This window comes from Palaemon carinicauda, chromosome 29 (assembly GCF_036898095.1).
Source record: "Palaemon carinicauda isolate YSFRI2023 chromosome 29, ASM3689809v2, whole genome shotgun sequence".
In the NCBI taxonomy this organism is placed as follows: Eukaryota; Metazoa; Arthropoda; class Malacostraca; order Decapoda; family Palaemonidae; genus Palaemon; species Palaemon carinicauda.
The window spans coordinates 67,821,930-67,836,596 of NC_090753.1; the positions used below are offsets into that span (position 1 = coordinate 67,821,930).

Genomic DNA, 14,667 nt, shown 5'->3' on the forward strand with positions numbered 1-14,667 from the left:
CTCACTTCATTTCCTATTCTAACACATGCTTTACTACCTTTGTAGAAACTTTTCACTGCTTGCAACAACCTTCCACCAACTCCATATAACCTCATCACATTCCACATTGCTTCCCTATCAACTCTATCATATGCTTTCTCCAGATCCATAAACGCAACATACACCTCCTTACCTTTTGCTAAATATTTCTCGCATATCTGCCTAACTGTAAAAATCTGATTCATACAACCCCTACCTCTTCTAAACCACCCTGTACTTCCAAGATTGCATTCTCTGTTTTATCCTTAATCCTATTAATCATTACTCTACCATACACTTTTCCAACTACACTCAACAAACTAATACCTCTTGAATTACAACACTCATGCACATCTCCCTTACCCTTATATAGTGGTACAATACACGCACAAACCCAATCTACTGGTACCATTGACAACACAAAACACATATTAAACAATCTCACCAACCATTCAAGTACAGTCACACCCCCTTCCTTCAACATCTCAGCTTTCACACCATCCATACCAGATGCTTTTCCTACTCTCGTTTCATCTAGTGCTCTCCTCACTTCCTCTATTGTAATCTCTCTCTCATTCTCATCTCCCATCACTGACACCTCAACACCTGGAACAGCAATTATATCTGCCTCCCAGATATATTGGTACGTTTCACAAAAGCCATCCCTTCACCCCCATGGACGTACCGGTACGTCCTTGCAAAAAAATGCTATAAAAAATTTTTTTCATATTTTTTATAATTATTTGAAAAAATTCAGGCATTTTCCAAGAGAATGAGACCAACCTGACCTTTCTATGACAAAAATTAAGGCTGTTAGAGCAATTAAAAAAAAATATACTGCAATATGTGCTGGGAAAAAAATAACCCCCTGGGGGTTAAGGGTTGGAAATTTCCAAAGAGCCCGGGGGTAAAAGGGTTATCTTTTTAATAACCCGTTACTTACAGGTAAGAAAGTAACCGATTAAGTTTGGTTGTGTATAATTTTCCTTTTTACAGCTTGAGAGCTTGATATTGAAATGGATTCCTAGAGAACCTGTAACGAGCACCTTTGAAAATCAGGAGAACCGAATTGTGCCTACGCTTTTCCAGTCGATTGAGGACGATGCCTTTGTGTGGCGTCAGCTGGAAAACTTGGAAGCAAGCGCAGCGCTCACCTTGTCCTGGGGTAACACTCAGGCCCAAACTCTCTACCTCTCGTCTGTCAATGTCGATGCTCGCAACATTGTGAGTAAATCTGCAATGATCACGGTAAACAGCACCTTTTCAATTGTAGTGCACTAACGGTACTAATGGAAAACCAGCTTGGGGCCGTGGTGAAGGGAGTTCCTATCATTTGGTTTAATGTACTGTAACTAATATCAAGTAGTGTTCTTGTCCCAAAACTTGACTTGTGTTTACACTGGCATTCATAGTGTATTCTGGGTATTTGCTCTCTCTTTCTTCTTTCTCATTATGGTAGGATGAATAACACCTCAGTAAGTAGAATTTGTTTTAACATAGTCTTTATTATTGGATCACAGATAAAAGTCTCTCTTACCCTTCATTTCAAGCACTGTATCACATGCTACTTGCACAGCTTCTTTGATTTAAGCAGAATTAGATTTATTAACCCTTTTACCCCCAAAGGACGTACTGGTACGTTTCACAAAACCCATCCCTTTACCCCCATGGACGAACCGGTACGTCCTTGCAAAAAAAAAAAAATATAAATTTATTTTTTTTTCATATTTTTGATACTTTTTTTTAAAAAATTCAGGCATTTTCCAAGAGAATGAGACCAACCTGACCTCTCTATGACAAAAATTAAGGCTGTTAGAGCAATTTAAAAAAAATATACTGCAAAATGTGCTGGGAAAAAATAACCCCCTGGGGGTTAAGGGTTGGAAATTTCCAAAGAGCCTGGGGGTTAAAGGGTTAATGTACGTACGATAGTTGCGGTATTTGGATTGTCGGGTATTAAATGTCTGTGGCCAATGCATTGGTGTACAGAGGCTAATTGTGAATTTTTTTATAACTTTCACAGTACAGAGGCTAATTGTGAATTTTATTATAACCTTCAGGAAAAACGTTATTAAATTATTATTGAATTTTATTCATAATCAGCAAATGCTAATACTGTACCTGTATTTCTATTATAAGTATTGCGGTGAATTGAAAATTACAGCATTATTTATCCAATTGGTCTAAAATACTAATCCCATCCACTGTATAGTTTAGCGGAATAGCAGCTAAACATTGCTGCTGATTATTTTGAATTTGATATCTTTGCTTTTCAATCTGTCTTATTTATTATTATTAATTATTATTATTATTATTATTATTATTATTATTATTATTATTATTATTATTATTATTACTTGCTAAGCTACAACCCAAGTTGGAAAAGAAGGATGCTATAAGCCCATGTTCTTCTTCTTCTTCTTCTTATTATTATTATTATTATTATTATTATTATTATTATTATTATTATTATTACTTGCTAAGCTACAACCTTAATTGGAAAAGCAGGTTGCTATAAGCCCAAGGGCTCCAACGGGGAAAATAGCCCAGTGAGGAAAGGAAATCTATAAAGAGAAGTAATGAAAATAAAAATAAAAGGTTATAATAATAGTAACATTAAAAAATAGTTCATATATAAACTATAAAAAAAAAGAGGAAGGGAAATGAGAGGGAATAGTATGCCCAAGTGTATCCTCAAGCCAAAGAACTCTACCTCATGACAATGGAAGACCATGGTACTGAGGCTATGGCATTGCCCAAGACTAGAGAACAAAGGTTTGATTTTGGAGTGTCCTTTTCCTAGAAGAGTTGCTTACCATAGCTAAAGAGTCAATCTGGGTTTATTTCCTCCACGGGAACATAAGCAAAGATAATTTAGAAATTTCTCTTATCTGTGTTGAAAGTCTATAGTTGGAAGACTCCTTTATTTCCAGAAATTAGAAAATTCAATTTCAGCTGTATGGAAGCTTGCACTCCAATAGTTACTTAACATCACAGTTTTTTTGGTTTTATGTCCGTGGTGCTGTCCCCTGCTACAGTATTTGCTTAAATATCTTATGACAGTATTAGCTCCCATAGATATCTTCCGACAGTCCTGTATAGGACTCTTCAACACAAAGCATATCATCAGTCAATCAGACTCCACAAGTTTCAACCAGCTAATTTTTAGTTTTTAGCTTCTTGATACATAAATTATGAGTTGGGCATATAAGTAGTGGGCTTGTAACCCAAATCAATTAAGATTATAAGATTTTTTGTACGAGCCCAGTACTCTTAATGTAAGTTCTCCCATACATCCATAAATGAGATAAACAGAATGGAACCAAATAGAATTGATTGAATAATGAGTACTGTATGCTGTACAGTACTTTATTGATGGCACAAGGGAAAGGATGTAGGGGAGGGTGACAGGGAGGGTGACATGCTGACATTTTAATTACTGTATGCTTAATATTATGTGGTTAAAGTAGAGTTTGGTCTTGGCTTGCCTAATCGGGGCGCCTCAGTTTTGAATGCCTCGAGTATAGAAACTTGGCAAGTCTCGAAGTAGTATGCACATATTTTGCGCTAAAATTTGTGCAACATTTATTTGCATTGATTACTATGCGAGCCACCTCTCATACCTACTGTGGGAAGATGGCTGCGGTCTTCACGTGAGACTCCGTACATCAATAGAAATAGAGCGGTACATTAGCGCTTACTTGGTGCGAGTTTTTGTATCCCATGAAATCAGCAAAAAGTTTTCAGTTCATGAGTTAGAGGGCATAAATCATACATACATATACCAAAGGCACTTCCCCCAATTTTGGGGGGTAGCCGACATCAACAAGAAACAAAACAAAAAAGGGGACCTCTACTCTCTACTGACCCTAAATGGCTGCTGATTGCCACCTTTGCTTTATTTTAATAGAGATTGAAATATCTGGGACAATTTTGACCACGTGTGTAATAATTAAGTAGGTTTACATGTAGCAGATAATTTCTTATTGAGGCTTATAATCAAACATTTACAGTTATTGAGACTAGTGTACCTGAATTAAATATTTTGTAGAATTCATCGGGTATTCATCAGCCAGATTTATGGGTTGAAAAATATCTGAAATATGTAATGCCTATTGAAAATAGATTTGAAATTTATGTATTTTAGAGGAATTAACAAATAAATTCAAACCCATTGCTAAATTCATTACAGAAAGTGGCCCTCTTCCTTGTAGATAGGTTTCTTTGGAGTGAGTTTTGACTTTGAATATATGAATAATTTTTGTATCATTTGCTATGTCCGTTACATTGAAGCTTCAATGTAATTTCTAGACCAGCACTTTTACCCAGGTACCTATGAATATCAGGTTTCTATTTCCTTACGTTTTCAGATGTGCAGTCCTGTTCGATGGTCTTTATTGAAAACAGCCTGTATTGAAGTATGACTTCTTATCGTAACTCTCGCATTTTACTAATGAATAATTCACTCCCTCACTTGCAGAACTCTTCATTTTCTATTCTTTGATCTACACTGCTAATTGAAAAGGCTGTTTCAGTAATAATAGTCTAGCTATACAGTATGCTTTGTGCTTGCTATACCACACCAGCAGTTTGTACAAGAATATGTTGCAGCCAGTTCATTCACACTTCCCCATTCATCATAGCGTTTTATTTTTTGCTTATCTCCTTCCCCTTTCCAGTGGGGCAAAAAGGCCTTTCTTTTTCAAGAATCACGTTGGTTCCTTTAGAAAAGAAAAGGAATCGCTAATTACCTTCATATCATTGCGTTTGTGGAGGATGTCTTTCAATTTAACACTTCATAATAGTCTTGAAAAATTCAGCATATTCTAAGCGCTTGTGATGGTACGTTAATGGTAGAGATGATTTCATCTGCTCAATATTTGCCGTAGCATAGGTGTAACTAATGGATGTTTGAATTCCTACATGAATTTGAATATTCCATAGATTTAATATAAGGAAAGTAATACTGTTAGTATGTACATAAAGACTTAAGAGTAATATAAAGATATGATAGTATATATTTTGCCAAATTGTTCCATAAAAATTATTTGTGATGTTTTTATAGCTGTATGTTGTTAAATATCTTTGCTTTTGTAGGAACGCTTTATGTTGCTTGCTCATAGTTTTAATCATAAATAACATTTGCATCTGTGTGCGTTAATTATCTTGTGTATTTTATTTCCAATGAGTTAAATCTAGATTTTCACTTGTTTTTATGACAAAATACAATAGTAATGAAATGGACAATATCTAACACTGCAATCTTTTCTTTTCATAGTTTTTATTCAGTTAGTGGGCATCATGTGGCATAGCATATGCCCACATCCTTGGTGAACTTATTTGTACTTTCCAACAGCTCTTTGGACAGAAATGGAGTTCTTCGGTCCCACTGTTTGCACAAACTCTGAGCTTTTCTCCGCTCACTCCGGCTAAGCCCACAGAAAATGGCTCCACACTGGAGGGTGGGAATAGAGGCTCAGTATCACCTCCAATATTGTCCTCTGGCTTAACCCCCAAGTTCAGTGCAAGCTTTCGCAAAGACGAAAACGAGGTTCAAATTACATCTGACGATGAAAACGCCCCGGAGGTTTGTACTACAGCTTTATTAGCATTTAAAGAACCCCTCGGGAGATATCGTGGAACCGTAGAGATGAATGTGACCTTTTTGTAAAAGTTGTTTTTGAGATTTGAAATTTTCCTTTTTGTTTTTTTGTTTATTGTAGCTTGTTTGAAGGAGGACACTTTTCTAATGGGGTGGTCTTTTGATTTTTCCTCTTGTTTTGTTTTAGAAACTTTCGTTGCCCCTGTGTGTCGGTGTATTTAAGGTTTGTGTGTGTCATTATGAGTTTTGGATACGGCTAAGGTTCACCTTTTTTTTTTTTTCCCCAATTTCTTTGCAGTTCGTTGCTTTTCTTTCCGAGCGTAATTCCCTTTTAGTACTGTCCTGCATAAGTAATGCTTTGTTATTTTATTTTACTTGGTGACGTCTACCTACCAGTGTGTTGTGATTTGTATGGTAATAAATTAGATTGCTGTACCTGACGTTGCAGCCTTTAACCCTTTTACCCCCATGGACGTACCGGTATGTCCTTGCAAAAAAATGCTATAAAAATTTGTTTTTCATATTTTTTTATAATTTTTTGAGAAAATTCAGGCATTTTCCAAGAGAATGAGACCAACCTGACCTCTCTGTGACAAAAATTAAGGCTGTTAGAGCAATTTAAAAAATATATACTACAAAATGTGCTGGGAAAACAATACAGGGTTGGAAATTTCCAAATACCCCGGGGGTAAAAGGGTTAATATTATTCTTTATTTTTTACTCAAGTTGTAACAAGATGAATCTTTAGTTTTACGTATTGATTTAGAAAGTTATCGCATTATTAGTTGTAATTAAATTTTTTTTGTTTTCGTGTACTATTTTAGCAACCTGTTTTTTAAAGCTCATATTGTTTCTTGGGTTTGAATTGCCTATTTGAGACTTTCAGGCATTCAGTCCAGCATAATTTTACTGTGATTTTTATCAATTAGATTGGCTGGCTTTCCAGTTGCGGTCTTCATTGGTTTTCTTGCTAAAGGATAAGTTATTTGACTGGAAATGCAGTAATTGCACTTCTGGTGCTTGATCATATCTATGTGGAATAGTGAAGAGCTTCATTAGGAAATTTGATTGCTTTTATATGAATTTAGATGGTACGATATCTTAACTTAATATTACTGTAAGTAATTTAAAGGGAGGGGGTTGAAAATCTGTAACATGGAAAGATTGATTAGATTTGATTTTCTATTAAGATATAACGGAATGTTCTCAGTTCAACATACGCTAGTTACGACTTAGCATTGTTCATATTCAAGTATTAGATAACAAAATGAAATCCACTCTTACCTGAACGGACATCGGCTTCTACGTCATACAATAACGATGAGGTGCTGTACTGTACTTAAAAGCATTTTAACTTATAGTAGGCACAGTATCAGGTTTTTATAAAATAATAGTAGTTTTTAATTACTTTTTCCTGTCCAGTTCTGTAGGGAGCATATATGTGACTTTATCCATCCATCCATATACCAAAGGCACTTCCCCCAATTTTGGGAGGTAGCCGACATCAACAAAGAAACAAAACAAAAAGGGGACCTCTACTCTCTACGTTCCTTCAGCCTAACAATGGACTCAACCGAGTTCAGCTGGCACTGCTAGGGTGCCACAGCCCAACCTCCCACATTTCCTCCACAGATGAAGCTTCATACTGCTGAATCCCCTACTGCTGCTACCTCCGCGGTCATCTAAGGCACCGGAGGAAGCAGCAGGGCCTACCGGCAAAAAATCCTACTCACTTAGAAAATTAATTCATGTTATGTCTCTTGGAATCAATTAATGATGTAGAGTGGAGACTTACTGTAATTGAATACTGTACGTACATGAATTTCTATGGTAGACGTAATAAGATTTGAAAATAAAATTATATTAAAAAGAAAATGCTGTTGATTATGGGGAAGTGATCAGATTTGAAGCATAGCAGATTGATACAAAATGTAAATTTAATGATATATTGGTAAAATACGCATATGAAATTATTGTGAAAAGGTAGTTTACCTTCTTTCATCCTTAATAGACTACTAAACTGGCATTTTAATGGCAACAGTAGTTTTCATTCAATAACTTCTAGGGCAGTATCCAGAACTTGCGAAGAGAGAAATTTACCTACGTTAAGCTGTATTTCTTGCTTAACTACTTCCCAGTAAACTTACTAAACCTTTATGCTGTTAGTGGTGTAACGTCATTCTAGGTTGTGTCCGGGTTTCATGCTGAGGTCTTGTATTAACTTTCTGTAGTCTCTTAAGTTTGTACTCGTTGTTGAATAACATTTTGTTGTCAGACTTAATCAAGACTTTCTTAAGGTTGAGAAAGGATAGCAGGATGAGGATGCTTAGGTTTAATGCTTTCAGTATTAAAGGTTAAAGGTGTCTGGTGTCAGTTCCAGTTCCATCAGAATAGATGCTCACCAGAACGGCAGCCGGGCAAGCCTTTCACCCCACTGTGGTGGCCTACCACAGCAGTGGCCTCCCCAGTAAACAGCTTAAACTCACGGTTCCGGGCGGGGATCGATCTGCTGCCATGGGAATGCTAGGCAAATACGTTATCACTGTACTTGCTTCATTAACTTGGTGATCGGTGATAAAACCACTTTAGAATAAATTAATGCAGTGGAACCGTGATTATAAACCTTGATTTGTTCCGGAAGCCTGTTTGTAAACCAATCCAATTTTCTTTTTGGGAAATATATGTAGATTGGAATAATCTATTTCAAATCCCAAAAATCTGTCATCGAGGGTTTTTGCACAAAGTTTACGGTACTTGTAAGCATGAAATCATCTCTCTCTATCTATATACCAAGGCACTTCCCCCAATTTTGGGGGGTAGCCGACACCAACAATGAAACAAAACAAAAAGGGGACCTCTACTCTCTATGTTCCTTCAGCCTAATCAGGGACTCAACCGAGTTCAGCTGGTACTGCTAGGGTGCCACAGCCCAACCTCCCACATTTCCACCACAGATGAAGCTTCATAATGCTGACTCCCCTACTGCTGCTACCTCCGCGGTCATCTAAGGCCCCGGAGGAAGCAGCAGGGCCTACTGGAACTGCGTCACAATCGCTCGCCATTCATTCCTATTTCTAGCACGCTCTCTTGCCTCTCTCACATCTATCCTCCTATCACCCAGAGCTTTCTTCACACCATCCATCCACCCAAACCTCGGCCTTCCTCTTGTACTTCTCCCCTCAACTCTTGCATTCATCACCTTCTTTAGCAGACAACCATTTTCCATTCTCTCAACATGGCCAAACCACCTCAACACATTCATATCCACTCTAGCCGCTAACTCATTTCTTACACCCGTTCTCTCTCTCACCACTTCGTTCCTAACCCTATCTACTCGAGATACACCAGCCATACTTCTCAGACACTTCATCTCAAACACATTCAATTTCTGTCTCTCCATCACTTTTATTCCCCACGACTCCGATCCATACATCACAGTTGGTACAATCACTTTCTCATATAGAACTCTCTTTACATTCATGCCCAACCCTCTATTTTTTACTACTCCCTTAACTGCCCCCAAAACTTTGCAACCTTCATTCACTCTCTGACGTACATCTGCTTCCACTCCACCATTTGCTGCAACAACAGACCCCAAGTACTTAAACTGATCCACCTCCTCAAGTAACTCTCCATTCAACATGACATTCAACCTTGCACCACCTTCCCTTCTCGTACATCTCATAACCTTACTCTTACCCACATTAACTCTCAACTTCCTTCTCTCACACACCCTTCCAAATTCTGTCACTAGTCGGTCAAGCTTCTCTTCTGTGTCTGCTACCAGTACAGTATCATCCGCAAACAGCAACTGATTTACCTCCCATTCATGGTCATTCTCGCCTACCAGTTTTAATCCTCGTCCAAGCACTCGAGCATTCACCTCTCTCACCACTCCATCAACATACAAGTTAAACAACCACGGCGACATCACACATCCCTGTCTCAGCCCCACTCTCACCGGAAACCAATCACTCACTTCATTTCCTATTCTAACACATGCTTTACTACCTTTGTATAAACTTTTCACTGCTTGCAACAACCTTCCACCAACTCCATATAACCTCATCACATCCCACATTGCTTCCCTATCAACTCTATCATATGCTTTCTCCAGATCCATAAACGCAACATACACCTCCTTACCTTTTGCTAAATATTTCTCGCATATCTGCCTAACTGTAAAAATCTGATTCATACAACCCCTACCTCTTCTAAAACCACCCTGTACTTCCAAGATTGCATTCTCTGTTTTATCCTTAATCCTATTAATCAGTACTCTACCATACACTTTTCCAACTACACTCAACAAACTAATACCTCTTGAATTACAACACTCATGCACATCTCCCTTACCCTTATATAGTGGTACAATACATGCACAAACCCAATCTACTGGTACCATTGACAACACAAAACACATATTAAACAATCTCACCAACCATTCAAGTACAGTCACACCCCCTTCCTTCAACATCTCAGCTTTCACACCATCCATACCAGATGCTTTTCCTACTCTCGTTTCATCTAGTGCTCTCCTCACTTCCTCTATTGTTATCTCTCTCTCATTCTCATCTCCCATCACTGGCACCTCAACACCTGGAACAGCAGTTATATTTGCCTCCCTATTATCCTCAACATTCAGCAAACTTTCAAAATATTCCGCCCACCTTTTCCTTGCCTCCTCTCCTTTTAACAACCTTCCATTTCCATCTTTCACTGTCTCTTCAATTCTTGCGCCAGCCTTCCTTACTCTCTTCACTTCTTTCCAAAACTTCTTCTTATTCTCTTCATATGACTGACCCAATCCCTGACCCCACCTCAGGTCAGCTGCCCTCTTTGCCTCACGTACCTTGCGCTTTACTTCCACCTTTTTCTCTCTATATTTTTCATACTTCTCTATACTATTACTCTGCAGCCATTCTTCAAAAGCCCTCTTCTTCTCTTCCACTTTCACCTTCACTCCTTCATTCCACCATTCACTGCCCTTCCTCATGCTGCCTCCAACAACCTTCTTGCCACATACATCACTTGCAATCCCAACAAAATTTTCTTTTACTAACTTCCATTCCTCCTCTAAATTACCAGTTTCTCTTACTCCCACCTCATCATATGCCATTTTCAACCTTTCCTGATATTTACTTCTTACCCCCGGTTTTATTAGCTCTTCAATCCTCACTACCTCCCTTTTACATCCACCTACTCTATTCCCCCACTCTTTTGCTACAACTAATTTTCCTTCCACCAAAAAATGATCAGACATACCGTTAGCCATACCCCTAAACACGTGCACGTCTTTCAATCTTCCAAACATTCTTCTAGTTACCAACACATAATCCATTAATGCCCTTTCTACTACTCTTCCATTTGCCACTCTTACCCATGTATACTTATTCTTATCTTTCTTTTTAAAGAAGCTAGCACCTATTACCATCTCTTGTTCAACACACATGTCTACCAGTCTCTCACCACTCTCATTTTCACCTGGTACGCCATACTTACCAATGACACCTTCTACCTCTCCAGCGCCCACTCTAGCATTTAAGTCACCCATAACAACTACATAATTCCTTCTACCCAGTCCTTCTACACACCTAGTTAAATCATTCCAGAACTCATTCCGATCTTCTTCACTTTTCTCACTACCTGGCCCATACGCACTGACAAACGCCCAACATTCCCTACCCAACCTAACCCTTACCCACATTAACCTAGATGATATCTCCTTCCATTCCACTACTTTACCGGTCATCCATTCACTCAGCAATAACGCCACACCCTCTCTCGCTCTTCCCCTTTCAATCCCATATAAAAAGATAAACACAGTAAATTAATCTTAATTCAAATTCACATTGTATAAGGATTTGATGGCCTCATTGGTTGATGAGAAAAGCGAAGATGACTTTTCTTTCAATTTTTACTTTACTTTATCATTTTTTATTAATATTCTCAACCTTTATTTCTTGGTTTATCAGTATCATTAACTGCCTTAGGCTCTCTGGCATATGTATGAATACCAAGAAACGCGGCTAAGTATGCAAAAGAGTTTGAAGCCTAGTTTTGTGAGTGCATACTGTACAATGAGATCATCAGGTGAAAACTGGGTATTTGCCTTTGTTTCAGCAGTGTCAGATGGTTGCCATCACCTGTTTGGTCTTGAACAAGTTCCAGCAAGGTTTATTTTTTTTGTATGTTGGGGATTTGTTTGCCAACAAACTATTTTCCTTTCGAGTTTTTTCAAGAACCGATTGTCTGAAATGGAAGGTGTTTAAACGTTGAGGTTCCACTATAGCATGAAACGTACAAAATCGGTTTGAGTACTAGATTGTTGGTCCTACTTTCCAGGATTTTTTTAATGAAGTAGTATAAATTTTCTGCATTTTGGGCTAGATCCAAAATCGCGGTAGGGATATTGTGGCTATTTCTTCTTTCCCAGATGTTATGGTAGAAGAACCACTTATTGATTTGTCTTAAATCAGTGTGGTATCGATTGAATCTTTTTACGAATAACAAAGCATACAAACATGTCTCCTGGAATTGGTGATGAGTTCATTTTATAATAATCGTTTTCCAGAACAATTAAGGAAAACCTTTTACTCCTACATTTTTTTGTCATTGTGGTTCTTTCAAATTCTTCAATTTTTATGTATTTCAATGCTCCATACAATATTGTATTATTTTGTCGTTTGATTTTTTTTTAAACCACTTTTTTGTTGGATGTATAACATGGGCTTTATTTTAAATTCAATATGCAAAGCTCATTGCAAGTTTGCATGGCAATACTAATCACGGAATGTTTTTAATGGTTAATGATTAACAGGAAAAGAACCTTATAGCTATTGTTTTCAACTGCAGCATTTGGCGTGCATTTTTTGTATGATTGTGGAACTTCACTGCTATGTTTGATTTTAAACATTTGCTAGCCAGCATTCTCATAAGGAAATATGATTTTATGTTAAAAATGTTAGGAGGTTAACTTTACCATATTAATTTCCTTGTTTTCAGCATTTTCTCTTGGCTAGCATTCCTTGAAGTTAAGTACTTTGCTCCTGACTGCTCACTAATGTTGAGAATGCAAGGTTATGCATAAGTTTTTGTTGATTTTCATGACCTATCTTTTGAGGATGAGTTATCCAAATTGGTAAAAGGACCAGGTTCATTTGTGGTGCGAGCACTTTCTTCTATTGCATGTTTTGCACAAGCATGAATTGTCTTTTTTTCACGACACTTGCATCCCGCAAGAGAAGATAACAATTTGGCAGATTAAATTTTGCAAGTCTAGATTTTGTACATGAGATTTTAAGTAGTAGTGTTATGCAATAATATATTGGGTTTAATAATATATCCATCATGCTTTATGGCTATGCTTGATCTTCAGATTCAATTTCAAATCTGGGAAGTCTCTTTTTTACCGATATTACATAAAGATTTAAGGACGTGGAGGTTCCGAGCCGACTTTAATGACAGCACTTGAATGTGTACCTGCATTTTTAACCGGACAGATAAGCTAAATTATGTAATATCCTCAGAATTCATAATAGAAGAATGGAAAAATTATTAGCTGCTCTTACTTTTTTTCTAGTAAGTGGGCCAATTTTCATGTTTTTTGGCCATCACTAATGGAATACTGTACAGTAATTTGAAAATGAATTTACTTAACCTGTTATATAAGAGAGAAATAAATTTCAATATTGAAATGTATTTCTTTATTCACCGGATGTTCATATTGCTTGTTTTCTATAATCTCGGCTCATCAATATTTACCCGTAAAATTTGAAAAAATTTCCAATCCTCTTTCCTTTCAATAGGTACATGCCTCAAAGTAATGAGACACACTAGCGGCTATTGGCAAGAAGCAAAGTAGTGACAAAAAAAATTTCTGTTTATCTCTGTGAACATCCTTTGATGGTCATATTGTTGACTCCCAAACTCTATTATTATTATTATTATTATTATTATTATTATTATTATTATTATTATTATTATTATTATTATTATTACAAGCTAGGCTAAAACCCTAGTTGGAAAAGCAGGATGCTATAAGACCAATGGCTCCAAAAGGGAAAAAATAGCCCTGTGAGGAAAGAAAATAAAGAAATTAATAAACTACAAGAGAAGAATAAACAATGAAAATAAAATATTTCAAGACCAGTAACAACAATAAATTAGATCCTTCACAAACAAACTATAAAAATTTTAAGAAACAAGACAGAACAGCATGCCCTAGTGTACCCCCAAGCAAGAGAACTCTAGTGGGGGGTGGGATGCCAATAAAAGAAAGAGATGGGTCATTTATAGAATAAAAATATAAAATATTAAAATTCTAAGACTTAGTTGATTTAAATTAATGGTAACAAACCTCAAAATTAAGTTTGAAATACGTACTTTAGAGGACTCCGGATTGTTTTTGTATCTCAAAATAGTTTGAAATACGTCTCCAGATGGTTTTTTAAGGATACAGTATTTGAAATCTGGAACTCGAGATTGGCTGTAAATGATATCTTATATCTAAATACTGGTCTCAATCTATATAGTTTTGTTTCTAAGTACTGGTACCTATCTATTTAATCCCAACACCATACAAGTTAAACTAGAATTTTCGTAAAATAAGAAAATTATCAATTAATTCAACTTAAAAAAAGTTAGACCACATCAGCAGCGGCTACTAAAGGACCTAGAGCCCAATAATCTCAATGAGTAAACAAGGATTCTTCAAGATAATGTTTAGGGGATGGTAATCCATTGAGCTGCTACTTAAACTCTATCTAAAGGAAGATTTATTATAATTATTATTATTATTATTACTACATATACTTAGCTACAACCCGAGTTGGAAAAGCAGGATGCTATAATCCCAGGGGCCCCAACAGGGAAAATAGCCCAGTTAGGAAAGGAAACAAGGAAAAAAAATATTTTAACAGTAACAACGTTAAAATAAATAATTAAGAGATGTAGCTGTACTTCTAATATGATGAACCTTACCTTCAAGGCTTTTATTAGATTCGTATCAATTCTTAGTGAGCTTCCAAATAATACGAAGTGGCTCT

General features: G+C 36.8%; 1 protein-coding gene across 10 annotated transcripts in view; it reads left to right on the forward strand.

Annotated features, from left to right (window-relative positions):
• Positions 1-14,667, forward strand: part of LOC137622214 (aftiphilin-like) — a 62,951-nt gene that overhangs the window by 31,106 nt on the left and 17,178 nt on the right. For 5 of the 10 annotated variants that reach the window (XM_068352688.1, XM_068352687.1, XM_068352684.1 and 2 more), the window contains 2 exons: positions 1,015-1,266; positions 5,375-5,605. In XM_068352688.1, the coding sequence (XP_068208789.1) occupies positions 1,015-1,266; positions 5,375-5,605 (483 nt within the window). The remainder of the gene's footprint in view (positions 1-1,014; positions 1,267-5,374; positions 5,606-14,667) is intronic. The other 5 variants (XM_068352690.1, XM_068352692.1, XM_068352691.1 and 2 more) reach the window with 3 other exon arrangements.